We start from the raw sequence: 27,216 nt of genomic DNA on the forward strand, positions 1-27,216 counted from the left end.
GGGTAGGAATACAAAAAGTCCGTTGTAAGGCCAGCAAGCTGGGTGCAAGGGCTCCCTCAGGAACACAGAGCTGACAGGTAACAGGACAGAAGAATCCCATGCATCGCTACAGGCTTGGGACTGACTGGCTAAGCAGCGGCTCTACAGAAAAGGACCTGGGGGTTCAAATTATGGGGCGACTGGCGCTGCATAAAAGCATAAAACTCCTGAAAGACCATCCACGTAACAACAAGAGCCCATCTCGGGCCCCCCAAAAGAAACAGGCCAGGGCGCTGTACCGCTTCAGGCTCTGAACCCAGCCAGCTCCACACCCCGTCCAGCACGGAAACCCCGCCCCCTCCCAGCGGCGCGGGGCGGAGCCAAGCACTCTGCGCCCCCACCGCCGCGAGGCGCAGGGTGCAGTCGCATCCGCGCATGTGCGGGGATCTGTGTGGGGGCGTGGCCGCGCCGGCGCCCGCGGGCCACCGTCAGCGGCGGGAGTGTCATGCGGAAGTCCTTCGCGGAAGTGCAGGCAGTGGAACATGGCGGGGGCTGACAACGGCTCCCGCTACCCGGCCGCGGCGGCGCCGCAAGACCCGCTATCGCGCTTCCTCTGCCCCGTGTGCCTGGAGGTCTACGAGAGCCCCGTGCGGGCGCCCTGCGGACACGTGTGAGCGGGGCGGGCGGTGCTGCGAGCGGGGGGAGCGATCCAGCGGGGCGGGGGCCTGGCAGCCCTGTGCGAGACGGTCGCGCCTTCTCGTCCGGTGAAACCCGCTGCCCAAGGGTGCCCCCCCACCCCGGGCCCATTTACCCCGCGGTAACCTCCCCCACCCGCACCCCCCGCAGGACCTGCTTAAGCCCGGCAGGGTGTGCCTGTGCAGGAAGGGGCGGGTTTTGTAGCCAGTTAAGTTTCGGGTTCCTGTCATGACCCGTCCAGAGAAAGCCCCTGTGTTTGCAGGACAGCACGCCCTGCCCTTTGCTGTCCTTGGCTTTTGTTGCTTGCTTGGGATGTTTCTGAAGCCCAAAACCTTCCAGTGGGAAACACATCAGCCATAAATTGGCCAGAGCCCTGGGGCATGGGGCCACACCTAACGTTTCCAATAATCGATTTGTTCTTGAAATGTAGCCCTCGATACCGTTTTGTCCCTTTTGAGCATGACACGGGTAGGGTGAAGTTTTTTGGTGTGCGTTGTCCCTTGTGACTTCCCTTTCGTTATAGGCCAAGTTTAAGGTATATCCGTGATGCTTTCATTGAGAACGGTGCAGGTGTTTTCTACAGCATGCGTTTTTAGAAACCTTGTATTTCTTCCCTATTAGTTTTTGCGCTCCATGCCTGCAGGAATGTCTTAAGCCGAAAAAGCCAGTGTGCGGAGTCTGCCGTAGTACCCTGTCTCCTGGCAGCACAGCTCTGGATCTGGAAAAACAAATTGAAATGACAGAAACTGCTTGCAGTGGCTGCAATAAAAAAGTATGAAAGCATTTAAAAACTTCAGTACACAATTCCCTATGTAGCCGCACCTGGAAAATAACATTTTTTTTTCAGCCTTCTGGAGACTCAGCTATCAGGATTTTAATGTTGTTAAATAATGCAGAGAAGTAATGCTTGGTAGCACACCAATGTCCTCTCCTCCTCCCCACTCCAACCTTGTCTTCTGTTTCTTCCTTTGGGAGGTGAATTTCAAATAAAGGAGCGAGTAATCAGCTAACAAACTGAAGTATGCAGCAAACGTGAAATGTAGAGATATCATGGGAACTTGTGTGCACGCGTTTCTGCAGGGAGAATGCTGTCTTATAAACGCAGCATTTGTCCTGGGAGAAATCAAGTGAAACCTGTCTGAAGAGTCTGTTGGACTGATTTTTGACAGAAGCACCTTTCTAATAGAGTTATTAGAAATTGCATTCAGTATATTAGGGGTAGTTTGCTATGGTGGTGCTGTGTGGTATCTAGTAAAAGTAATATCTTCTCCAGCTTCTGCTGTACAGAGAAGAATCTAATGCTGTGGAAATATGTAATCTGTAGACATAAATGTTGTTAGTCTCTTCTTCACCTTCCATGATACTATTAATACAGAGCCCAGACTTCATATGTTGTAGCATAGAAATTATAGAGCACTGCTGTTACGATGGCAGTGCTGTAGAAATAACAAATACTGATTACCTTTTTATTACTCTGCTACGTGGCAAATTAACTTGTTGATAGTCAGCATAGCTTAATATCTAACGTAGAGCTAGCTTCCACCAGGTAAAGCTAAAGCTAATTAGTTAAAAATCCTTAACGTGATAGTGTTCCTTCTAGATATACCTTATACAAATTCCTACCAACTAAAACTTTTTTTTTTTTAAATTGTATGCTTGCCTTTCATGCTGCATTTCCTGTAAATTGGATCTAGCCAGTTTCACTTTTGTTTCTAGGCAGTTTTGTTTTCTGACTTGCGGGTACTAGAAAAAATACAAGTGTTCAAGTTTGTAAAAAGGTTGATTTGTCATAAAAGAAAAAGAACTGTAGCCTCCATATTTTACTGTCTGAATAAAATATAAAGCCTCCAGATTTAGCACTGCTTTCTAGCAGTCTGCCACATTCATTTGTCAGAGTTCTGGAAAGCATCAGTATTCAAATACCTTCAATTCTTATTTAGTTATAGAACTCTTACTAGGTTTCTTTCCCAGTTTGACACTTGTCTTATCGGAATGACTAGAGAAACTACTTGCTAAATTTAATAAAATCTTATTATACACTCTTTGGAATTAATCAGAATAACATTAGCAGTAGAGGTGCACTGATACATTGGCTCCCTTATCGCAGGGACCTCAACTGTCTCCCCATCACACCCCTGCCTTCCCCACACCCGCTGCAGACTTACCAGCCAGACGCTGCTCTTCAAGTTGGCGGGCTGCATGTTGGCAATCAGATCAGCATTGGCCGATGTGGCTTGTTAATAATTGGCCATCAATATCACCCGAAAAAATCTTTATGGGTGCACCCCTGATTAGTAGGACATATCAATACTAACATTTTGTTTAGCAAAGAATCATTGTACCCTATGAGAGGAAGAAATGGTTACAGTATAAGCTTGTGATCATAAGCATTTTTCTAGCACATCTAATTTACATCTGGCCTAATACTCTGTTGTGTTTACTTTTATAGAATATATTGGCTAATGATTCAGTAGCTTGTCTCTATATTTGAGCCCATAACGGGGAAGAATGGCAGGCAGATCTGGAACATTGGCTTGGTTTAGTACAAAGTAGAAATTAGTTTATTTTCCTTCTGATGTAGAGGAAAAAAAAAGCAAGAATTATGGTACTCAGGTGAACAGGGAGTCAGCTGTTCTAAGCAGTATATTATACCATAATGTATCGCAAGCAGCACGTTAACCTAGTAAGTAGCCTCTGTTCAGAACGGACTGCCTTATGTGCCACAACATTCAGTTTTCCTTATTTTAATGTTCTCCAAACAGAATGTTTCCTGATTCCGGTGATTTGCAGTTCCTCTACTTAACCTTAATAACCTTCACATTCTGTCTCTTGTTTGCGTAGATGTACCTTTCAAAGTTACGCAGTCATGCAGCTTCTTGTTCGAAATACCAGAACTATATAATGGAAGGTGTGAAAGCTGTAACTAAAGAACCACCTTGTAACACCAGGTATTTCTATTTCTAGTCGTTTACAGGGAGGTTGCTGGTGGTGGAAGTTTTAGTTAATGCCAAAGCTTGCTTTCCTGATTTGTTTGTATATGTTTTGGTGCATTTGATGTGTTGCAGGCACTTTCTTGTGCAGCATGTGAGAGTACAAGCAAAGACGGTTAGATCTTCATTTAGTCTGGGAAGTAGTTCTTTTAATGCTGCATTACAATTAAACTAGGCTATAATCCCAGAAATTATATCGCCCAGGTGCACTGCTTTACCGACTTAAATTGCCCATGCGCAAACTGTTGCGAGATCAGGGTCCTGGGTAAGGCAATCTAAATTTTCTTTTAGTTTTAAACTTGTTATTCTGTCTCTGATTAATTACTGAAACGAGAAATGACTACATTGAACTGGTCATCCATATTGTAGACTATCTGGCAAACTTTTGTATGCTTCATAAAAATGGTGCAGACCAGGAAAGCAAGCTGAACTTGATATTTTTGTAAAGGAATAAATGTGTAATTGCCAGCTATATTAACTTTGCCCTTTGAGATGCCATTTCTTCACTGATGGAGAAAACGACTTCTTAAATTCAGCTTGCTCATATATCACACAATAAGGGCTGAACCTAAGTGCTCCGTATTTAAATATTCCCTCTCAAATTACCATGAGTAGCCAGTCCCTCATCAGGTATTAACTTTCGAAAATGTAAACATAATTTTTTTTTTTCTTTTCCCCCAGGAATGTTCCAAATCGCTTTACCTTTCCTTGTCCTTACTGCAGTGAGAGAAACCTTGATCAGGAAGGACTAGTTGAACATTGCAAAAAGTACCACATCATGGATGCAAAACAAGTGGTAATGCTTACAATATCAGATTCAGTACAACACTGGTGTTGCAGGAATATGCCAGTAGCCTGATGTTAGTTTGAGCATTGGATCCCTCGGTAATTTCTGCTCGGGGACCTTAGACACTTAAGTGTGCCTGATTTTAAGCTGCAGGTATTCCTTTTGAGTTAAATAGGACTCCCCTTGTGAATAAAGTTGTGTGTATACAAAAATGTTAATGTTTGGATATTACTCTTGTTCTGAAGATCTGGGAAAATTCAGACCCACTTCTTGAGGAGTCTGTGGGGAGGTAGACAAGTTTTCAGAAAGGTATCAAAGCATCTTTTAAGTGCCTATGCTTGCATTTAAAAAAAACATGTGCACTAGACTAGCCATCTTAACCTCTTGAAGCTACAGGTAATGCTAGAATGAAATTTTGACATCTAAGCCTTTTATGTACCATTCCCTAAATCCTGAGCAAAAGTTCATAACACCGTCTGATGTGTAAACTCTTTTTAATATTGTTACAAGCATTTACACAGATCTTTACCTGCAGATATGGCAGTAAGTAGAATAGAAACAGCAAAACTTGAATTTGTCTCTAACAATTGTTAGCTTTCTCTTATCCTGGGGTGTAGTTTTGAAAAACTTCTCAAGTTTTAATTTATGAAAATACAGTCTCTCTCTTCTATGAAGACATCAATATATGTTCTACAAGAGTATTGGGGTGCAGATATTTTATAATCTGTAGAAATGAAGGTTGAAGGATTTTAGAAAGCAAACTTAATTCAGTATTTTGCCCTCCACAAGAGGTTGGAGGCTCAAACTACCAGTCTTACTTCAAAGTCACAAACTTCTGGATTATGTTAATTCAGTGTCTGAGGAATCAGTTGGTTTATGTAGTGTTCTGTGGCTTGACAAAACACTCTCAATTCATTTTGCATACATAGTGAAATTCTGGTTATATGACCTGTGTTCATAATCTTCACAATCATATAGAAGCATTTTTTCTATTTCTTTGGCACTTCTTCCTCTCTCAATGTTTTTTAAATCAGTTTCTTAGAGGCAAATAACCTGGCCTTCAGGAGGGAAATATGAATTCTAAAAATTACCATGAAATAAGAAAGGCCTCTAAAGAGGTCTCTAGTTCTGAGGGTGTCCTTCTCAGCTGAACATGAAGGGAATTCAACATTGGCTTTTATGGCTTTTTTGAAAGGTTTGCCCAATTTGTGCCTCAATGCCATGGGGAGATCCCAGCTACAGGAGTGCCAATTTCATGGATCATCTTCAGAGGCGGCATCGGTTTTCCTATGATACTTTTGTGGTATGTAATTCCTTATTGGACTCGTAGAATATAGCAAAATGATTGCTGTGTTTGTATTAAAATGTAGTTTAGCCGTTCATGTAGATACCATCCTAATAGGGGCAACGTATCCCTTTCTGGAGATGGATAACATTCTGCTTGTTTTCTGTTGAAAGTCTGATGCTTCCTAAACTTGTTAAATGTTTGTAATGGGTAAACAGTGAAATCAAGTGAAGAGTCTAATGACTTCTGCCTTTTCTGTCCTTAGGATTATGATGCTGATGAAGATGATATGATGGCACAGGTTTTGCTACGGTCCTTGAGGGATAAATGAACTAAGTAGGAGAAAAACTGTAATACCAAGCTTCCATTAGGGGGAGTTCCCAGCATCCCTCACACTTCTCCCTACACAGTCCAAGATGAACTCAGGCATCCAAAAATAAATAAGGAAGATTTTTGAAGAGTCCCAGTCACCTAGCCTCAGCTCCTGATCTCGCTCTACATGTCATTGCTTAACACTAACAAGACAGGCTTTTTTGGCTGCTGCTCAGCCGTGTCAGGCTAGTACTCCTGCTCCTTTCATGCTAAGTTTAGCCAGTTGTCTCCTCTGTATTTCTGTTGCCTCTGTTCATTTTCCCTACCCTTGTGTCTGTCTGCTCGCTTTGTCCATTCTTACTTGACGAGAACATATGTGCTACTAGAGGAACTGCTATTGAGAGGGAATGGCCTACACTGGCAAGTGAAGATTATTTGGAAAAAAAAAAAAAATCTTTATGCTTCCTAAATGTTGATCAGATACCCTGGCATTTTTGGTCTATGGAAGCTGTTAGTCTGTTAGATGCAACTGTCAGAACTGGTTTGCATTTGAGACTGCCTAGAATGTCTGTGATTACACATTCTTTAGCAGTGTTTCTAATGCTGGTAGTTGGTCTTTTAACTAAACTTAGTACACTGCCTCAGTGATGAATCTTAAAACTTGTATTTTCATTGTAGTTCTGTTCATCTGCATAAGAAACTTGTTCATAATACCTGGTTCAGTACCTGCATGTTACGTACCAGCTTAAATATTCATACTTTGGTTAAAACATTTCTAGTCTAGAAAGTAAAATTCTGCATCCAAAAATTCTTAGTTTAAAAATCCACGATTTCCAGTGTTGTCACGTGTAATAATTATCTCATGTTCTGAACTGACAATTTAAGATCTTTCCTAGAACTTAAGCTACTAAGCATAACTTGCAAGCCTTCACTTGATAGAGGGATTCAAAACTAAAACATCTAAGAATCCAATTTGTTTTTTAAACTAAAATGTGGTTATTAGCTTCCAATTCTTCTGTCCCTCAAGATCATCTGATAGTAAAATGGATTAATGATCTTTAGCATTTCCTAAGCATTACTTGTGTTTTTACAAATTCTACAAAATACTTTGAACCCCTGAGCTTCATTTAAATTATTCAGCTATATTGTGAAATATTTAAGTGGATGATTCTGTATTTAGAATATAGTGTTCATATAATGTTTATTATATAGGTATTGTTTTTGAAAGGAACACCTGAAGAGTAGACAGGAAAGCAGAGACATAACTCAAAATGATATGCAAAGATAATGTACTTTCTACATGTATGAATACAATAGGCTGGTATTACCTTCTAGAAATCACTTTGGGTATTGAGGCTGAATATTCTTATTCACAAATTAACAGCAAGGAACTTCAGGTTCGTGAGGTCCTAGCTAAGGCTTCTGTATCCACTGGGCCTGCACACTAGTGTAGTGTAGCATACAGAGCTAGCTTGAGTTCTCAAAGCAAGCTGTTTTAGCCTGCCAAGAAGCTCTATTATCTTCACACAGTGCTGGGCTCTGTAATTTGACCAGACCTTCAAATTGTTTTTTAGAACAGTAAAAAGTTCCAGCTCAAAGTGGCTTGTTTGAAGCTTGAGTTTGCCCACACTGGCTGGGCAAACTAAGTATAAACCATTTCATATTGGGCTTAGTTTTCTTTTCTTTTTTTTTGTCTTTTTATGTGCTTTCACTCATTTGGTATGGACCAGTTTAGATCCATCAGAAGGTGAAATCTACTTGAGAATTGTATGTCAAATCCTGAAAACTTTTTCATGCAGTGCTCTGAACATGTACCATGTGGTTTTGGCATTATGTTCTGCAGAGATTATGGTCTCGAAGTGTTTGGGTAGAAGCTGTGGAATTTGTGAATTTTGGCTAGAGCCCAAAGTCACCACCTGACTCTATACCACATTTCTTCTAGTATTCTAAGTGCACTTCCATGTCATCTTGACAATGTTTCTGAGAGCTAAGCAATTAAATTGTCTTGTTCTGACTTTTTGAAGACAAGATATCAATAAATTTCATATAATTTATAAAACCTTCTCTTCATGGAAACTTTTGTGATTTATCATGTTTTGCAGTCCTTCCTGTTTTCTCCTTGCACATCTTTCCTGAAGGGAGGCTCTGGCTGGCTCCATCATGCATCACTAAGCCTAAGAGGCTACAGCTCAGTCAATGTTAAAGTATTTTTGTGTGCAGTCTTGTAGCATTAGAAGCACTCAAGTATTAGAAGCAAGTGACTCAAGTGCTAGCATAGACTGGGCAGCTCACCATTTGAGATGAGCATAATTCAGACCTAGCCAGAATGTAAACTGTAGAGGGGGTTGGCATCCACCGCCACATCAAACAATGCTATACTGGGTCAAACCAATGCTCAGTAGCCCTTCTCTGACAGTTGCAGGAGTGGATGCTTCAGGAAAGCACTAAACTGGCTGTATCTGGAATGCTCTGTCTCTGCTCATTACATTCCTTGGCATGTACCATCATCAGTTTAGAGAAGCTGGAGGAGACATCTCCAACTGCTGTTTAAAACCACATAACTGGTGATGCTTAAATGATGGACCAAATGCTTAGGGCAGCCCCAGCCCAGCTGATCAGACTTGACTTTCCCATGGGCTCCTTTTGGATTCCCTAGCCTCAGAATTTGTGCCTTTTTTTGGCTGCCATGGACAACGTTCATACCCCTGCTGCACTGCCTTGTGTCTAGAGGTAGATGGACAGAAGCTGGAACTTCCCCTTTAAGATAAAAAGGGGGAGGGAGAAAAAGGAATCAAATTCTGATGTCTAATTGAGTTGAATTGTTTACACTTAACAGTAGCAATATAGATGGTGGCTCTGATTAGATCATCCCTCAGTTGAAAGGGGATTAAGTGGTTGAATAATATATCAATGTATTGTTGAGGGTTTGGGTGTGGGTTGCAAATTTAGGGTAGGTGAGAAATAAATAAATTGGGAACCACAATGGTTGAGCTATCCTTATGGGGGAAAAAATTGAGCAGCATTCCTTCAGTTTGGCTTCTCAGCATGTAAAGAGGGCATGCAACTGTGTCTTTGCACCTGTTAACCTGACAACTAGGTTATACATTCCCTGGTGTGATATGTATTCATACAATTGTTCAAAGATAGTGACAAATTGAGCAATGGTATGAGAGAGTTTGCAAAACTCAAATTCCAGTTCTTTATAGATATTTTACTGTAGAAAAGTGTTTAACATGCCCTTGGCTGCTATTTTAGCAGATGAACAAAGAGAAAGTAGATAAAAAAAGATTGTGATGTTTGTGTCTTATGACTGCTCATAAAAATATGCAAGCACTTATGTATGTACTTAAGTGTCAAGTGGGTTGATTTTCTGTGTAATGTTTGTTCATCTGGTGGTTTTGTGTTGAGAAACTTTGGATTAAATATAGCCTCATTGTTCAACCATCTTTAGTTTCATTACTAAATCAAGGCCAGTATCTGCAGCAGGGTTGAGTACTCTGCCAGGGCACCTTTCAGTCATTGTCAGTTGTTGACCTTGTGGTCAAATGCCCATTCTTGGTGTTAATCTAATCTGGCCTGCTCTGGAACTGTGAAATGCCAGGGTCTTGCACTGAAATGGGATTAAAAGGAGAGTTAGCATGAAGCAAGGGAACATAAAATTAAACTAATCCCCTCCCCTCCTCTCTTTTTGGGTCAAAGATCAACCTTGTTAGGTTTAGTGATCCTTACAATGCTCTACCTTAAAAAATAGTGATGAAAGGGGATGCTAGCTGTCCTCATTTAAACACAGTCAACTTTGCTCCTGGAATCAAAATAATGAATTTCATTGGTCACTTTTTAAAATAAAAAATACAACACCAAGAAAATGTGTCCTGATGTTTGACATGTACAAGAGCTGTCCAGTGGCAAAAAGCAGCAAGGAACAGCATCACACTGGGGACAGTAGTGTTTGCATGCACACATGTGCATGTGCTCTCACTCTCCTACATTTATAATTTTGTATTGCATGTTTCATACTCCAGGGAGGGAGTGATAAAGGGAACAGCTCTTGGAGGTAGTGGCTGCAAAGACATTTTTTACATTGCACCCCAACTGTTGCATTGCTGGGATTTTAACAATCTCCACCAAGGCACAAAAGGCCTGTAGAGCACACCTTCTTGTTTATATTAGAAGTGGTGAGAAACATAATCTATCATCTTCACCTTGCAGTTAGATCATTTTCCTCCAATTTAGCTATAGCCATTGTACCTACTCCTGAACCAGGGAAGTCAAATGGAGGGGTTTCAGAGCCCCATCTGGCAGCAAGCTGGGAAATTTGGGAAATGGGCCCTGTTGTACATAGCCAACTGTGACTGCAAGGTAAGGACTGTGCCAGCATCTGGCTTGGAGCATGGTGAGTTGACACCCCTGCCTAAACCATTCTGCCACCTCTGGTTTTATAAACAGCTGGAAGCCAGCTGTTCTAGTAAAGCCAGCTGGAGGAAGCTGCAAAAACATGGTTAGTGAACTGTAGCAGCATCCCAAGGGCAAGTAGCAGCCCCTAAAGTCTGGGTATAGTCTTCTGTTCCATAGACCTGTAAGCATGTTGCCTGTTCCAGATAAAGGTACTACTTACACACTGGTGTACACAGTTCAGACCGGACCCTTTGTGTTGGCAGATGGAGTTTATAGATACCTTGGTCATGTGTAGGTGGCAGGGAGAAAAATGTGGCTTTAGCTAGATAGTTGCAGCTAGTTGGAGGTAAAGCACTTAGTTAACAGGCTGTAAAACCTTCCTATTAACAGGGCTATCTACTTACAACAATTCCATTCATTCCTATTTAATATGTTACAGTTAGGTTTTATAAATGAACAGTTCTGCTGGACAAAGTAATAGAATGGCTACCCTCTCCTCAACACTTAACACTGAGCACACTGCATGCCTACTTTTTCACATTTTACTGTTGCAAAGATTTGTGTGTGTGGAAAAAGGCCCCCTCTTTGCTGCAGTGCTTACGTTGTACAGAGCTGGTCATGTCTGGCGTCTGAGCCCCGTGAATCCAATTAACATGAATTGCAATTTCATGCTTAAATCCCCATGCTTTGAATGGAGGGTCCCTACATTCCTTCACAATGCCCTTTTTTGTTACATGGAAAAATCGTATTACAGGGGAACTGGAGTGGTCTTTGACCGGCAGAGGGAGCACTTGCATTTTAGAGAGAATCGGTGTAGTAGAGCTGTTTGGCCTGTCTGTATGCCACCTACACATCCTGACTCCTGGAAGTCCTCACTGTCATCTCCCCTCAGCAGTCCTTGTTTAGACTGCATTTCACAGAGCAGGGATGATTCTTGTGAAGGATAAGGGAAAGAGATCACCATTATAGGAAGGTTGCTTGGCTGGAACAGGTGTTGCTGGAAAATTGTACTGATGGCTTTGCCCTCCCCTCTACTGTGAGATTGTTTCCTGTACAGCAGAAAGTTTAAAATACCCTCATATGGTCAAATGTGGGGAAGATAAAACAGGAAGCCCCCAGTAAATCATTTTGCTTATCCCCTTGCTAGTGCAGGATTTTCCCCCAGGCTCTCTCAGTTATCCATTCAGAACGAGTGGAGAGGAGGCCCTTGCCCTGCAAAAGGAAGCTCTGTAGGTGTGCACCTTGTTACAATGCCCTGGAGACTGCAGTCGCACTGAGCTACGAGGGAATAACTAGGCAGCTGGAGGTGAACGCAGCAGCAAAAGCGCAACAGGAGTGGATGTACCAGAAAGGTCCGGTGGACCTGCCCGCAAAGGGTAGTTCCAGCACACCAGTTTCAGTAGGCCATGGGAGTGCTGTGCCATATGGGTAACATATGGGCCAGCCTTTGGCACAAGTCTTGGGCTCTAAAAAATGCCAAAACAGCTCTGCCATCACACCCCATGAGAGGACATGTACACCTGTGCGCTGCTGAGTGCAGGCAGTGGGTGCCGCCTGCCCAACCTCCTTGCTCTCGGCTCCTCCGCAGCTGTCCCAGCCAAAACCGGTATGACTTCAGGAAAGTTAATCCAGCCGCTTAGCCCCTCTCCTCCTCTTGTTTGGAGGAGCCATTCCCGGGGCCCGATACCGCCTCGACTCAGTACCAGTTTTGCTATTGTTAAGGGGCACGAGAACGGGTTTGCAACACAGGCGCTTGCTCGCCAGCTCTCTCGCGCTGGCAGGAAGCGGCATCTCTCTGGGGCTTGGCACAGCGAGGAAAGACTGTTCTGACACCCAAAGCCCAGCGAAATCCCGAAGCGTCTTCCCTACCTCCGCCTCCCTGCGCACCGAGAGGCGATCAGTGCAGGGGCTTGCAGAAGCCCCTGGACGACGGGCAGGACCAGCCGCTGCCCCCCGGCCCTTGGCTCTGCCTGGCCGGTGCCCCCTTGCCTGCCTTCCCGGCCCAGAAGGCAGGGGCCGGCAGGGCCCGAGCACGTGCGGCAGGAGCGGGCAGACTGACCCCCAGGGGAGAAGGGAAGGGGCCTGAGCGGGCGGCGGGGGAGGGCAGCTGGCACGTGCCCGCCCGACATCTGCAGCCGGCTAATCAACCAGGTGCCCTTCGCAGGCCTGTTCCCAGGCCTCCCCCGGGGGCAGAGCGTGCCCGGGGCGGCGGCTCCCCCGGGCCGGCGTCCTGGCCCGCACCTGCCGGCGAGGCGCAGGTGCGCGGGCGGCCACGTGGGCGCCCCCCGAGCGCAGCGCCGAGCACCTGCCGCGCCCGCGGCCCCGCCCCCGCCGCCCCATTGGGCGGCGCGGTGACACGGGGGCGTGGCCGGCCGCCCCGCCCCGCCCCGCCCGCGGGCCCATATGAGGGGCGGGCGGGCGCCGCGGGTGCGGGCGCTGGAGCGGGCGAGGCAAGATGCCGCGCTCCTTCCTGGTGAAGAAGCACTTCTCGGCCAGCAAGAAGCCCAACTACAGCGAGCTGGAGAGCCAGGCCGGTGCGTGGCGGGTGTGCGGGGCGGCGCGGCGCGGCGGGCGGGGCGGGACGGGGCTGGGCGCGGGCCGAGCTGACGCCGCTGTGTCCCGCAGGGCTGCTGTACGACAAGCACCCGCTGCTGCCCGGCTGCTGCCCGCCGCTGGCGTGGGGCGCGGGGCTGCTGTCCTCCTTCTTCCCCGAGGAGCCGGCGGGCGGCGCGGGCGGCGCCGAGCCCAAGCCGCTGGACCTCACGTCGCTGTCGAGCGAGGAGGACGAGGGCAGCAAGACGTCGGACCCGCCCAGCCCGGCCTCGCCCGCCGCCCCCGAGGCCGAGAAGTTCCAGTGCGGGCAGTGCCGCAAGCCCTACTCCACCTTCGCCGGCCTGGCCAAGCACCGCCAGCTGCACTGCGACGCGCAGCCCAGGAAGGCCTTCAGCTGCAAGTACTGCGAGAAGGAGTACGTCAGCCTGGGCGCGCTCAAGATGCACATCCGAAGCCACACGCTGCCCTGCGTCTGCAAGATGTGCGGCAAGGCCTTCTCCCGGCCCTGGCTGCTGCAGGGCCACATCCGCACGCACACGGGTACGTGGCCCCGCCGGGCGGGCGAGCGGGCCTGGGCCCTGCGTGGCTGGGCGGGGGCCGTGGCCCCCGGCAGACCCCTGGCACCGGGCGGGTGGTCGAGCGCTGGGCCGAGAGGCTGTAGGGGCTGAGGGGCCCTGAGCCAGCCCCAGGGCAAGGCAGGACTGTCCCAGGGATGGCAGACGCCACGGATTGAGCCCCTGCTGCTCTTGGCCCTGCTGGGACCCAGCAGAGCTAGTGGATGTGCCCCAGGCATGAGCAGACCAGGCAGTGTCCAGGTCCAAAAACAGTAAAAATGATGATGATGATGATTATTGTTACTATTTCTAAGTCTTTCCTTGGGGCCACCAGGAGTCTAGGTATGGTGCTAAGGGCAGAACAGGTGGTTTTCTCCACCCCCTCTAGCATCTCCTAACTTTGCCCCTGAAGATCGTCCCTGTGCCCCACATCCAGGGGCTGGGCTCTGCCTGGGGCTTTCTCCCCAGCCTGGGGCTGAGGGCACTGGGTGACTCCTACACCCCGAGCGTCTGAAACCCTCCTGATCCCAGGGGGGATGAGCGGAGTGCCAGCACAAAAGGTGCGGTTGTGATGCATCCTGGCCAGGCTCCCCAATGACTCATTGTTTGGCTAATGCTGCTATTGAGGCGCCCCTGGAGGCTCCTGGGCAGTGCTGGCAGGTGCTTTAATGTACCAGTGCTGCTAGCTTGGTGCACCTGTTACTGTAACGCCTGGGGCAGCCCCGCACTCGCAGCTGCCAGCCTCTCTGAGCTCTTGGCTTTTAATCCAAGAAGTATCCCATTTACAATGCATCCCCTCCACCGCCTTTGTGCTGGCCACGGGGCTCGTTTCATTGTCACTTGGCGCTGATTTCACACCCTCTCCAAGGCCCAAAGCTGAGGTCTGAAGGAAGCTGGGAAGACTTAATTGTGCTTTCCAAATTGAGCGTACACGTTTGTTTCCTCCACAAGAGCCTCTCGGGCAAGAATTTACTTGGCTGCAGGTTTTTAAGCAGGGCCTGGGGGAAGGGGAGCCTCTGAAAAGGAAATCGCTCCACTCCCAGGTTTAGGGCTGGCTGCCTTCAAGGAAGCCTGGCCGCGGTTCACTTCATAACCGTGAAGCTTGATGCTTCACTGGGTGGCAGCTCTGCAAGCCATTTCAGCTGCTGGCAGCCAGACCTTGACATGGTTCTGCTTTCTAATTTCTTAGTGAAACTGTCTTGACTTATTTATTTATTTTTAACCTTTTCCCCAGTGGGAAACTCTTGTAGCTTCATATAGTAACTGGAGTGTTTTTTTCTTCTTTTTATGCTAAATTTCCAAGCAGAGCATTTTCTGTATGTGAATTGCATGCATTCAAAAAAAAAAAAAAAATCAATAGGAAAAGATCTGTGTGGTGATCTCTGTATAACACCCAGCCCTCTTTTTGCATGCCCAGCCCCTCTCTCTCCCTCTCTCTCTTTTTTTTTTAACTGAGTTTTGGACTAACAAGTGGGCCATGCTTTGATATTTCCTGCCCCCTTCCCCACCCCCGGGAGCTAATGGTGAAGCATTCTCTTTTGTCTTCTAGGTGAAAAGCCTTTTTCCTGTACGCACTGCAATAGGGCCTTTGCTGACCGCTCTAATCTCCGTGCCCACCTGCAAACCCATTCAGATGTAAAGAAGTATCAGTGCAAAACCTGCTCCCGGACTTTCTCCAGAATGTCACTTCTTCACAAACACGAGGAAACGGGCTGCTCTGGAACTCGCTGAAAGACACTAAACCCCCTCCCTCCCCCCCGAGGACTTTTTACATGCAAATACATATATTTTGTAATTTTAGTTTCTGTAGGAGATAGTTTCCTTCATGTTGCCATGACAGTGTGTATCAAGCCCTGTATATCCAGCTGCTTCAGGCCTTAAAAGACTCCTTCCCCGCCACCCCCCTCCATTTTTTTTTGTTCCTCTTGCACAGTCTGAAGACCTGATCCTTCTTCCACGGGAGTCGGTGGCAAAACTGTAAGTGCCCTGTGGGTGTAGGATCGGACTCTGCTATGCTTGACTGTCTCTCTCTCTCAAGGAGAGCCAGTGGATCACGCAAACTAGCCAAGGTCTGTGGGTGCAGGATTGGGCCCCTGGATTCAATGTGAGCCTTTCCAGAGCCTTAACAGGTGCCTGTCAGTTGCTGAAGGCACTCAGCACCATGTAGGATCTGGCCTTGAATTATGACCACACAGCTGGTCTGAAATGTATTTGGCAGTTGTGTGGTTTTTGTTTTTTACCATAACCACTTGGTAACTGATTATGAACTAAGACTTTCTTTTTTCCAGCGCATGGTGGGTTTTTTTTTTTTCCATTTTATTTTAAATGAAGGACAAAAGCAAAGTGTTACTGTCACCCCCTTCTCCCTGGATTGTACATACGCCGCCTGTAGAAGGTGTTACTATGCAATAATACAGTATCACATTAGTTCTGAAGCAGCTGCTTCTTCCCCAGCACAATGACAATTTGCAATGCCTTCCAGATTAACAATGTCCGTAAAAGGCATTGGTAGCCATTTCAAACAAGAATCCTGTTTACAGAGCAGCTATGCACTCAAGCACCTGTTAATATGACTCTTAACAACTGCTTTTCAAGAGAACTGTGACTAATAGCAGGCACTTGTCAGATGATACAATGGTGCCCTATGCAAAGGCCTGGCCATTGACAGGTGTGTGCCAAAAGAACTATTTATGGTTATTGACAGGTGCCTACTGAATGCATCTTTCTTTGTACATTGTTTTCACAGATTCATAACAAAGAGTATGTTTACATTTCAAAGGTACACTGGTATTTATATTTTTGTGCCACATTTTGTACTGATGAAACTTTTTATATAATTATATACAGTTTATTGATATTCAATAAAACGGTTAATTTATAATATGCTCTCATGGCTTTTTTTTAAAGTCAAATGCATGCACAGCTGGATCTTGGCAGCATGAAAACGGGACCAGATTGTGACTTGATCCCTCTGTTGCCTCATTCTGGCATTGTGCGCGAGTAGCTGCTTAAAGTGACAGCCTTTTAAATGACCAAAAGACTGTCTGGCCTGTGGAGCTAAATTTGGGACTGGTAGGTTTAACAGATTTTAAAAGGGGTGCTGGAAGGAGAACCCTTGGGATGTTCCAGATTCTGCTTGCTGGGTTAGTAGAAGTGAAACAAAGTTGTGGTGCAGATGCAAGGAGCCTTTGTTGGGGTAAAGTTACACATATTTTTGGGGGGAAGTTCAGGATGACTGAGTCATGGAAATCGGCTAAGTCCCTCCAGACTCTTCCAGCTGAGTGACAGAGCAGAGGAATGGAAAACACCTGTTAGCTGCTTAAATCCCATTCCTTCCCCCAACTGAGGCAACATTGTTCCTTGCAGAATACTTTTCTCATGCTCTTTTCTAGATGCAGCCTGCTACCCGCCTGCTTCCTTTGGGATGTTATTCAGGCAGCAGGTTGATACCAAAACTCGGTTTCTTTGATACCACTACTTGTACTACCAGAAAGTAGTGGCTGGTCACGAGCCAAATATAGAACTGTGGTGCAGGTGAGCTGGGAGCTATGGCTGCTTTTACCATTGAAACCGTGGGCTTGAAAGTTTCTTTGCATAAAGTAGGATGAGACTCTTAAGGCACAATAACTACTCGAGAATAATTCTGTGGACAAGCCCATTAATTCAGTTTCCCTAGATGCCATAGTGGTGAAAAATGCTTAAGTCCTGTCTACACTGCTTGTTCCATGATTGCTAATTCTGTTGGAGTTGCACCAGTGGGAGTTACCTCTAGTGCCCCTGGTGCAGACAGGGTGCTTTATGTGATGGCTATGTGATCTGCAAAATGAATAATAATACTCCCAGTCCCGGAGGTAAAACTTGGCTTGTGGAGTATTTGCAAAGCACTCGAAGTCCTTGGTTGCTCCAGAATGGCCAAGTCCTACCATTAAACAATTCCTTTCCCTTGCTGAGCTTATAGGGTCTAGAAATACTCTGCGAAGAAGAGTAGAGTTAGTGAAGGGCTCTGATAGAAGCCACTCCAGAGGAAATCCTGCTATGTTAAATGCATTCACGGAGCCACTTTAGGGGCCCGGTCCTGCACTTCACACACAAGCCTTCCTAAAGGGGTGAAGTTGTTGGATATTTAAGTGCAGTGTTGGCTTCTTAAGACAGCACATCTAAATTTACCATGACTTCCCTACAGGCTGAGCTTTCGTTTTTGTCTCATTTCCTCCCGCTTCCCCTGGTTTTCATTATCCTGATCTTTGGGCAGAGAAAGGTAGGTATTGTTTTTAAATGTCAGGAACAAAGCCAGCCATTCCATTCCCAGCAATCTGTGTCTCTGTGTCACCTTTTTAAAGGTGGAAGTGGATAACATCAGGCCAGCAGGTCCCATTCTCCTGTCTACTGCACCGTTTCCTTTGGGTTTCAAAAGGCATTTTTATAAAACAGGAAGATGTGTGGTTGTAAAATGGAACAGATCTGCTGCATGCTCATTCTTTAATTAAGCGCTTGCCTGGTACAAACCAACTTTCCCATCTGAGCTTAGCTCATTACAGTCTTTATGACTGAGCAAGGCAGGAAGGTTTGGGGTTTTTTGTTTCTCCTTTTCCCAACAGGAAATGGTGAGGAAGAGGGAGGGGGGAAGGTACATTCCATTAATTACTTTCAGCTTTTCATCCATAAAATTCTGGATTTTCAGAAGTAACTAAGCTGTTAAAAGGAAGGATTTCAGGTATGGACCACCTTCAGGCCAGGCGTGGGTGTACAGTACCAGGAGCTGATGTATAGAGAGAGTAAATATCTATAGACACACTTACTCACAGGTATGTGTTGTATGCACTTAAAAAGCCACATTGGGAAGGTACTAAAGGTTTCTAATTGTTCTGTCCTTTGGCACAAGATTATATAGATCGCTTCTGGCTTATGATTCTTAACTAAATCTTGGGGGCCATTCTTGCAACTGCTCATATTGATCCAGCAGATAAGGCTGCTAGGCTGCCCCAACCAATTGGTTTTAGGCTGTCCAACAAAGTTTTCCCTGGAGGGTGCATCTAGCACATGGTCTGAGTCATAGTGAGATTCACCACAGCAGTCCCTAGCAATCCTGCTGGATTCCACTGGGATTCATGGTTCTTCCCTGCGTTTCTGTCCATCAGGGCTAAATTATCTGTGCCCTATTTAGTGGGATTAAAAATATAGTAAGAGCGGCAAGAAGGCTTTGTTCCTTGTATGAAAACCCACCACCTCCTGACGTCCCAAAAATGCCATGGTAAGCTGCATTCTTGTCTAGCCGGAGGGTAGCAGGGGCTACAAGGCTCTTACAGTGAGGGTTTAAAATGGACAGGGGACTGCCTAGGCTCCAACAGATCAATCCCATTCATGTTAAACAAGCACCACATTAAACAAGTAGAAAGGAGAGGTACAGACTGTTTGGCATCCAAGTAAGCCAGGTCATTGCCCCTTATGTTGGACCTATGTCACCTGTTCCCACTCTGCTGGGCTGGGGCAGGCCAGAGTGTGACCAAAGCACCTTGCATTCCAGTGCTGCCGGGGAGTGGAAGTGTCCCCATGAGACTTACTGTTATTTAGGCAGCCCTTGGGCTGCTTTAGTTTTACACGTGGATCTGGACTGGACCATGCCCTACTCTGAGCTGTGAGAAGATGTTCAGAGTCACCTCCCTTCATTTCCTGGGCTAATATGCTGAACATAGCTCAGTTGGCCTCCTTAAGGAGGCACTCTTCAGGTGCCATTTCTAACCTCCAAGCAAGTTTCTTTGCCCTTCCCCTGCCAGGCAGGCCAGTTGTAGGTGTTATCAAGTCCTCTTAGATTTTATATGGCATTATTTGTACCATGTCCCACACTGGCAATCACTCACTAAACTAGTGAATTTAATAAATGGCCTCTCATTGGGAGGCAGAGCAGCTGACTAGCTAAAGCCCTGTACCAAGGCTTAGGGCTACGGACAGAAGTTACACATAAACTGGTTTAAGTAATCAGAAACTGGTTTACACCTGTAACAGAACAGAAGTTCAGTGCATATAAACCAGTTTCAAACTGTCTGAAACTGGTTTAAGATTAAGCTGGTTGAATGTAGTATCAGACTTAACTGATTTGGGTCAAACTGGTTTGTGAAACTTCTGTCCCAGCCCCCTTCCTGGTTCAAGTTAAATCACAGTCCCCCCCAGCATCTCGGCATGCTTTCCAGCCCTGGGCTGGGCTGGGCTGTCTGCTCCAGCAGAGAAGGGCTGGTGGGGCGGAGGGGGGTAAGGCAGGGACTGCCATCCCAGACAAACCCCAGCTGGGGTCTGGGGCCAGGGCAGGGGGTTAAACTTCCCTTCCTCCAAGTACAGAGTTGCCCTGCCCTGCTAAAAACTTACTGCTGGCTGCAACTGTAGACAACAAATCCCAGAGGTACCTGGAAGCAGGAAGAGGCTGTGAGGAGCAACCCTGCAGAGTCCTGATGCTGTGATTCTGGACTGCAAATCCCAGACACCTCTGGGGCAGCAGAAAGAGGAAACAAACACACAGCCCATGCTGGCTACATGCCAGAGAGCTGTGCTCTAGTGCCCTCCTGGCTTCTAGCCTGAGCCACTGCAGGCATGTGGCTGCACTTCCTGCATCAAAGATAAATGTGTGTCCAGTTGTTTTACAGTTTAATCTCTGCAGTTTAGATAAATCTGCAAAGACTGAATTGATTCAGCCTTGGGCTTTTTGATTATCTGTAATTAGCCCAGGAGACTCACTCCCTAGGTGCTCTTCCCAGGTCCTGTGAGATGCACTTGAACACTTCCTCATGCCTCAGTTTCCTTACATGCACAGCAGGGATGAGGATACACTGCTCTGTAAAGCACTTGGAGATCTGCTAGTGAAAAGCACTAGCTAGCAAAAAGAACTTCTGAATGAACGCCAGGGCCAGGAGATGCCTTCACAAGCGATGCTCAGTCCAAAACCCTTAGTAGCCCCAAAGCACATCATGCATGAAGTGTTCATCGCTGTCTCACTGCCTGAGCCTGTAAAACACACACTTGATGACTAAGGCAGAGGTTCCTGCTGAAGTATGTGATTCTTGTGCTTTATGATTTCAGGAAATAAACACACTGTAAAGCTGCTCCCTTGAGCCCACGTGTTTTATCCAGGTAGAGCAGGCTGCAGTGGCTGAAGCAAGGGGGTGGCAAGGGGGGGACCTGTGATTAACAGGAGGAGCCATTTGGCGACCACCTTGTGTGACCATCTGCAACAGATTACACTGTCAGTGCTAATAAAAGCTGGGATTCAATCAACTGAACTCCAGGTACCGCAAGGGGCCCCCGCACTCCGGGGGCTGCAATTGTTGAAGACCACGAACCCCAGCGAGCGGGGCTGGCTGGTTCAGCATCGGCATTCTCCTCAGCTCGGAGCTGTTTTGCTTCATATTATGCTGACAGAGTAAGTGTTTGAACTCCCCTTTTTAATTTCCACGGACTCCGAAGGACCTTTTAAACAAACATGTACGTCCTCTCGCCTCTTGGAGCCCATTCAAAAGTTCAAGGGAAAGCCCCAAAGTGCATTTTCTTCCCAGAGATGATCCCCTCCCCTCCCATTGACCTGCCCAGCACTGCATTAAGGGTGATTTGAAAGCAGGTCCAATGAAGGTCTCTGTGTCACAAGAGGAGGATGCGCTAACCCCGGTGACTGGAAACAGGCATGGAGCATCTGGGCCCCCAAGCTACTCGAGATTATAATGCCCCATACAGGGTCCAAGATGGGAGAGTTTTAAGCAAAACAAAAGCTTTAGGATTTCCCTTCACATCAAAGGAAAGTTGCCTATGGAAGCATCCCCCCTGCTTCTTGCTGTACTGACTGCTAGGATGAGTCCTCAGGGACCGCAGCCTATTTTTATTCATCCTGACTCAAGCAAAACTCCCAGGGAAGCCAATTAATGCCCGCGCCCCACCACCACCACTCCCCGCATGTGAGCATGTTGGGCATTCAGGGCCCAGTGGTGCGGTGGTCGTGTTTCCTTAACGAATCACATTCAACTGCATAGGAGCAGAGTGAGGGGTCCTTACCTGAGAAGGAGCCAAAATCCTGAGGTCTTGATCAGCTTTTATTCAAGCTCCTCCAGTGCCTTCACTGGGAGCATTGCCTGAGAAAGGACTGAATAAAAACTGACCTTCAGCATCTGACCTGAAGTTATTCACATGGGAATTATCAGGGTTAGTTATTTTTGAAAGCATCAATACTATGAGATGGGTTTATTGGAACAAATACATCTCCCTGGTTCCATTTTTTTTTGATTACTGCCTTCTCTTGGTTAGCACCTGTAAAGCTCGAGAGAGCCCGGTGAAGGACCACCCATATGATCAGAGATTTGCACGGCAAGCCATATGAGGAAAGGCTGAGGGACCTGGGACTCTTCAGCCTGAAAAAGTGAAGGCAGAGAGGGGACTTGGTAGCGTCTTACCGCTACATCAGGGGCGTACATGAAGGGCTCAATGAACAACTGTTCACCAGGGTGCCCTTGGGGAAAACCAGGAGTAATGGCCATAAACTCCTGGAAGACCGTTTCAGGCTCAACATTCAGAAAAACTTCTTCACAGTCAGGGCGTCCAGACTGTGGAATAAGCTCCCTCCATGGGTGGTGCAATCACCTACCCTGGAAATCTTCAAGAGGAGACTGGACGGTCACCTTGAAGTTGTCTTTCCTGCCTGATGCAGGGGGCTGGACTCGATGATCTTCCGAGGTCCCTTCCAGCCTTCCTCAACTGAGACCCTGCTTTGCTAGCCTGTGCAGACACAAGGGATCCTGTGAAGACAACATGAGTTTTGTTATTGGCTTCAATGGTGTCAGGATTTTACAAAAAGCTTACAATTAAGGCTATAAATGAGACATTTGAAGGCTATTATACCCATTTTACAGTTCGTGAATGGTCACTTGCCCAAGGTGGCACTCTCATACCCATCCATAGGCACTGGATACCTATGGTAATGACAAACAATGATAGCTGATTTCAGATGATACCGAAAGCTGCCATGGAGACATCTGAGGTTATAGTCTTGAACATCTCTTCAGCAAGACATTCAGAGAAGCGTGTTGCCTCCTGAGGAAAGAAACTAACTAATTCCTTTTGGGCCTGTTGTTGCATGCTATCAATGAGATAACAATGGACAGGTTGCAGCAAATGTTTTACAAGGTGGATCTTCATTTGAACTGTCCACATCCTCGCAGGAATTGCAGATGATTCCCCACCTCCTCACTTCTGTAGATGCCCATGCAGTGGGTTAGAGGGCTGAAGCTGGAGGAGCAGGTTCCCAATAGCAGAGCAAGGGCATTATGATGCACTGAGGTGCAGAAAAAAGCAGCTTGGGACCTCATACATTCATTCTTGAGGACTTTGTTCTCACAATGGGAGTTTTAGCTATGTAGAAAGGAAAGAAAAACACCAGAAGAGCTGGAATGTGTTTAAACCCAAGGAGACCGGAAGCATGGCAAGGCCTTTTCATGCTCAGCTGAGCGTCAGGGTTCCTTGTGGAGTTCATCTCATGGACTAGGAGCCAGGACTGCATTTGAATTACAGTTCATTAGAATTTACAGCCCATTAGAAAAGTTTATGAAGGCCCTTTATGCTGCAGTTTGGAAATCCAGAGCATTTTCTCTTCTCAAGCACAGATGCTAAGGGGGTTTATTAAACTGGAGGGATCCAGATTAGCTTTAACAGTGGATGCCAGGTAAAAGAAGTGAGATGCAAACAAGAAGTTGAAAAGTGCCTACTGTTCCATTCCCCAGGGCTGGGCACTGTGAGAGCATGTGCCCAGCCTCCAGCATGGCCGTTCAAAATGCGGTCTTCCCACTGCCTGGAGAGGTAGGTAAGTAGGGATGGGCAGGAACAGGATTTCCAGTTCCAACCATTCTGAAGCATGTGCAGCTTTGAAACATGTCCTGGTGTAACAATGGAACAAAAAGAAAAAAAAATTAAAAATTTTCTGCAGCTCAAAATCTTCAAGTCATTCCAGGCTGATGAAAACATTTCAATAAAATCCAAACATTTCCTTTTCTTTTTCATTTTGACCTTCAAAAGCTTTGAAAAACAATGAATTCTGACTCAGTTTGATGCAAAAAAAAATCAAAACTCTTAGCTCCAAAAGCAATGGACCAAGACATTATTTCAGGGTCCCCAGCTTCCCCCCCTCTCCCAAATGAAATGACTTTTTAAAACATTTTTGTTTTTACTAAAAAATGGTATTTTTATTTGCTCAGCAAACAGGTTGATGAAACATTTCTAACTGGCTCCTTAAAAAGGGAGGAGAGGATAAAGACCTTGTGAAGTGCTCCAGGCAGTCCGGGTAGTGCCTGTGCATCCACCGCATTAGTTTCACCAGCTAAATGGCTCCGTTTTGGTTATTGCACCTGAAGCAGAGGGTTGAATAAGTCAGAGAGACTGAGCTCCCCTTGCTCCAGCACCACAACATCCTTCAAATGGACCCCAACTTTATTGTCTAGCCTGAGCCTTCGCAAAATGTGTGGCTCAACCCATCTCCTTTCCTCTCTGTCTCTCTCTGTCCTTGAACATGACTCCTGGTGTTTCTGCTGGTGGCTGGGCATGGAAGCCACGCTGTCATCTGCTCCTTCTCCTGGAGGGCTGTGCCTCCTACACCATGTATCTATTTCTTCCATGATTGTGCCAGGTCCCAAGAGGAGAACAGAGGGCAGTGGAGATGCTGGCTGAGTCGTGGGAGAGCGATTTCAAAGATACTTTCAGCCTTTCTTCCCTGGAGCTACATCAAGGTTTCTGCGGGGATGGTGGGTGTCTGGCACACTTCTTACCATACTGTTAATCCCCTGCCTCATCTCTTCATCATTTCCTTCTTCTTTCCCCTCCACACTGAGCAGTCAGATTGGGAAGGACTTGGAGCCCGAGGCTGGTCCTGTAGCAATGGGCCTCATGGGGTTATGGGTCAGCAAGCCTGTCCGCCCTGGCGGTAAGCTCTTGAGCCGTCCACAGTTAGACTTCAGGCACTGAAGTGGGGAAAGCTAAGGGAAGTTTGCTTGGGCACTGGCTATTTGGCGCTAGTTCTGTATACAAAGAGGAGACTTGAGGGCTTTCCCTGAGCACTTTTTCTCAGCAATATGTTCCCCGGGAATAGTGAAACGGAGAAAAGGCAGTAACAAGGGGTCAGCTCCTCTGCCGGTATAAAGCAGCACAGGGCATCTGAACTGCAAGGGTTCACTCCAGTTGAGGAATTGGCCTTTGGGCTACAACCTGTCTATGGAAGAGCTGACTCAACCCAGAATACAAAGTGCATTTGCCTAATTCTTCCCTTGGCTCTCACCTTACTGAGAAAAACCTGAAAAAACAAAGAGACTCAGGGCAAGATCCAAGCAAAGACCTATTAATAAAATGAATCTGTGGGCAAATGCTTTTGATTTGGGGAATGGAATGACATGAGTTTTGCAAAATAAGCCAGACAGACTTAAACAGTAAGCCACAGCAAAACCAACCCAAAGGTTTCCCTTTTCATTGACATGGTGATTATAGAAGGGCTTGAAAGATTTGTGCATTTATTCTCTGTTCTTTGAGATGGGCAGCAGGTGCAGGTACTAGTTTAGGTTTATAATTGTAAGTTATGTGTCAACATGCATTTATAGTGAGCGACTCGATCCATTAACAGTTGCCCGTACAGAGTCAAGTTCACAAACATGCTGCAGGTGTAGCTATTGTTTTTCTAACTCTGTGCTATTGAAATGAACAATAATCTTAAATTAATCGTTATTCAGATGATAAAGTGGAATATTGGGTCATTTTGGGCTGGGAGATGCAATTCTTTTCACTGGAACAAAAAACTTCATAAATATATGGAATATGTATATGCGAGAGACAAGGAATGAGAAAGGGGTGTGAAGGATTAAAAGGGACCTGGATAGATTCATTGAATAGTTACATTCACTTTTGATTCCAGTGTCAAAATTATTCTTTGATTTCCAGGCAGGCGTTGTCTTGCCCTCTATGTACTCATCCTCCAGCCTCCAAGAAAATTCTAAGCTGATCTACTCCCGGTCTCTGACTGTCACTCAAAGGCCATCTCAGTCATTTTTTATCTTCGCTGCACCAGATCTGAGGTATGTGATCATGCAGGCAAAAGCCATGAATGGCTGGCACGTGCAGTTAGCACAACTACTCATGAAAATCAAATAACTGTCTACACAAATGAACACGAAGGTGTGCAATCACAAAAGCCTCATGTGTGTATTAGATGTGCAACTGCATACACCTCATTTATATAAACATCAGGTACTGAAGCTTCATAATGGAGTTCCAGTTTTTTCAGTGATAAGCAACAAAGAAAAGTCATCCTTGTCCCTGGACTGGAATTATTCCTTTGCTCAAAGAGATCAAAGCCTCTCTAAATAGGTGAGTCAGGATTGAGAAACACCCTTCTAGAACTACCTAATCTTCCAACCATCCGTTTATCCTGTGCAAATATTGCTTTGCAGGTCACCTGCTCAGGTGGGGGGGGTTTCCTGAGTTTCTTGCACTTGCAGACTTTAAAAGACTGCAGAGAAGAGAACGAGCACAATATTGTTAAGCATTTAATTGATCACTTTTGTTTCACGTTCAGCTGGTCCGTGATTGTCATGGCATTCAGTGCTGCGTCTGTCTGTGTCTATCCGTTGTTCAGGCTGTTCTTCCTATTGGAGTTGGCTTGGACAGGGCATGTTAGGGAGCTGTTGTTTGCCTGTGAGTGTTTGCAGTGGGCAACAAACAGATGCGTAAATCTACAGGAGCATGAAGGGAGAGCCATGAAGGGCATGTCTACACATCGCCCTATGTCACCATATGGCATGCTACAGCAACACAGTGTTCACATAGGTCTACATGTGATTGGCAGCTATGTCGCCATAGCAGCACACTCTCCCGTTTTAGCGTGCCGCCGTGGTGATGTAGCGGAGAGATCTAATTGTGCACTGCATGCACATGCAGTACGGGTAGTTACTTAAAGCACTGAGCCATAGCAAGATCGCCATTCGGCAACATGTAGATGTGCCCAAAATGTATCTGCAGAAATAGTCTTACCAGTGTCTTGAAAACCTTTTTCAGTGCCCTTTTAACTGGTCAATTAAAAATAAAACCCACTTCTTCTCTTAAGAAATAACTAGTTGGCCTTAAAAAAATATTATCCTCTATACAATAATGCGTACAAGTTTCCTCGGCCTGATACTATAGCTTTACAATAGCAATGCTGTGCTGTAACTTATTGGAGATCTGCCTAGAAAATCATCAGAAAGTATTTTAAATCCAGCATAACATACATATTTATGGATCACCTTCTGTTTTACTGGGCTCACTGAAAGCAATGTGAGGCCTGTTCTACTTTTCTCAATAAAAAAGCTCACATTTCACATGTGAAGAGATTGGCGTCTCCCGAGCTAATTAATATGGGTTCCCCTCCACCTCTGGATTTTCCACGCAGGGTTATGCTGGCGACACTTTGTCTGTTGCTTCTATAAAGACCACGGTGTTGAACATTAGTCTCACTTGTTGACAATGTGCTGGAGGCACAACGGGGCAAGGCAAGGAAGCAGTGGTGTGGAGCAGGATAGAGTTATAAAGAGCTTCAAGGCCTGCATTATGTCATTACTCAATTAGCCTGTTGGTAGTAGCACTTCATTAAAGAGACAGGTTCTATTCACAGGCTATAATCCA

At 46.1% G+C, this 27,216-nt stretch overlaps 2 protein-coding genes and 1 long non-coding RNA gene across 3 annotated transcripts in view; 2 read left to right on the forward strand and 1 right to left on the reverse strand.

Moving 5' to 3' along the window:
* The first annotated feature begins 440 nt into the window (after positions 1-440).
* Positions 441-9,903, forward strand: RNF114 (ring finger protein 114). The gene is made up of 6 exons (XM_090064786.1): positions 441-649; positions 1,297-1,447; positions 3,517-3,623; positions 4,347-4,461; positions 5,648-5,755; positions 6,003-9,903. Exons 1-6 carry the CDS (start codon positions 522-524, stop codon positions 6,066-6,068), a joined length of 675 nt encoding a protein of 224 aa, XP_089920912.1. The 5' UTR covers positions 441-521; the 3' UTR covers positions 6,069-9,903.
* A 2,929-nt stretch (positions 9,904-12,832) lies between these two features.
* Positions 12,833-16,365, forward strand: SNAI1 (snail family transcriptional repressor 1). Its single transcript, XM_090065314.1, has 3 exons — positions 12,833-12,978; positions 13,070-13,537; positions 15,101-16,365. The coding sequence occupies exons 1-3, from the start codon at positions 12,900-12,902 to the stop codon at positions 15,280-15,282; spliced, it is 729 nt and encodes a 242-aa protein (XP_089921440.1). The 5' UTR covers positions 12,833-12,899; the 3' UTR covers positions 15,283-16,365.
* Positions 15,778-27,216, reverse strand: part of LOC149856681 (uncharacterized) — a 30,149-nt gene continuing 18,710 nt past the window's right edge. The window contains exon 3 of the long non-coding RNA XR_016444513.1: positions 15,778-22,319. This is a non-coding gene — a long non-coding RNA (uncharacterized LOC149856681). The remainder of the gene's footprint in view (positions 22,320-27,216) is intronic.

Source organism: Crocodylus siamensis, chromosome 10, assembly GCF_052110815.1.
Source record: "Crocodylus siamensis isolate JL-2025a chromosome 10, ASM5211081v1, whole genome shotgun sequence".
In the NCBI taxonomy this organism is placed as follows: Eukaryota; Metazoa; Chordata; order Crocodylia; family Crocodylidae; genus Crocodylus; species Crocodylus siamensis.

What these genes read in the sequence shown, in the direction of transcription:
- RNF114 (XM_090064786.1), top strand. Translation starts at nt 522, where the DNA reads ATGGCGGGGGCTGACAACGGCTCCCGCTACCCGGCCGCGGCGGCGCCG. An exon ending in CGGGCGCCCTGCGGACACGT is followed by an intron (nt 650 to 1,296) that starts GTGAGCGGGGCG and finishes CTTCCCTATTAG; the next exon opens with TTTTTGCGCTCCATGCCTGC. An exon ending in TCATGGATGCAAAACAAGTG is followed by an intron (nt 4,462 to 5,647) that starts GTAATGCTTACA and finishes CTTTTTTGAAAG; the next exon opens with GTTTGCCCAATTTGTGCCTC.
- SNAI1 (XM_090065314.1), top strand. Translation starts at nt 12,900, where the DNA reads ATGCCGCGCTCCTTCCTGGTGAAGAAGCACTTCTCGGCCAGCAAGAAG. An exon ending in CGAGCTGGAGAGCCAGGCCG is followed by an intron (nt 12,979 to 13,069) that starts GTGCGTGGCGGG and finishes TGTGTCCCGCAG; the next exon opens with GGCTGCTGTACGACAAGCAC. An exon ending in CCACATCCGCACGCACACGG is followed by an intron (nt 13,538 to 15,100) that starts GTACGTGGCCCC and finishes TTTGTCTTCTAG; the next exon opens with GTGAAAAGCCTTTTTCCTGT.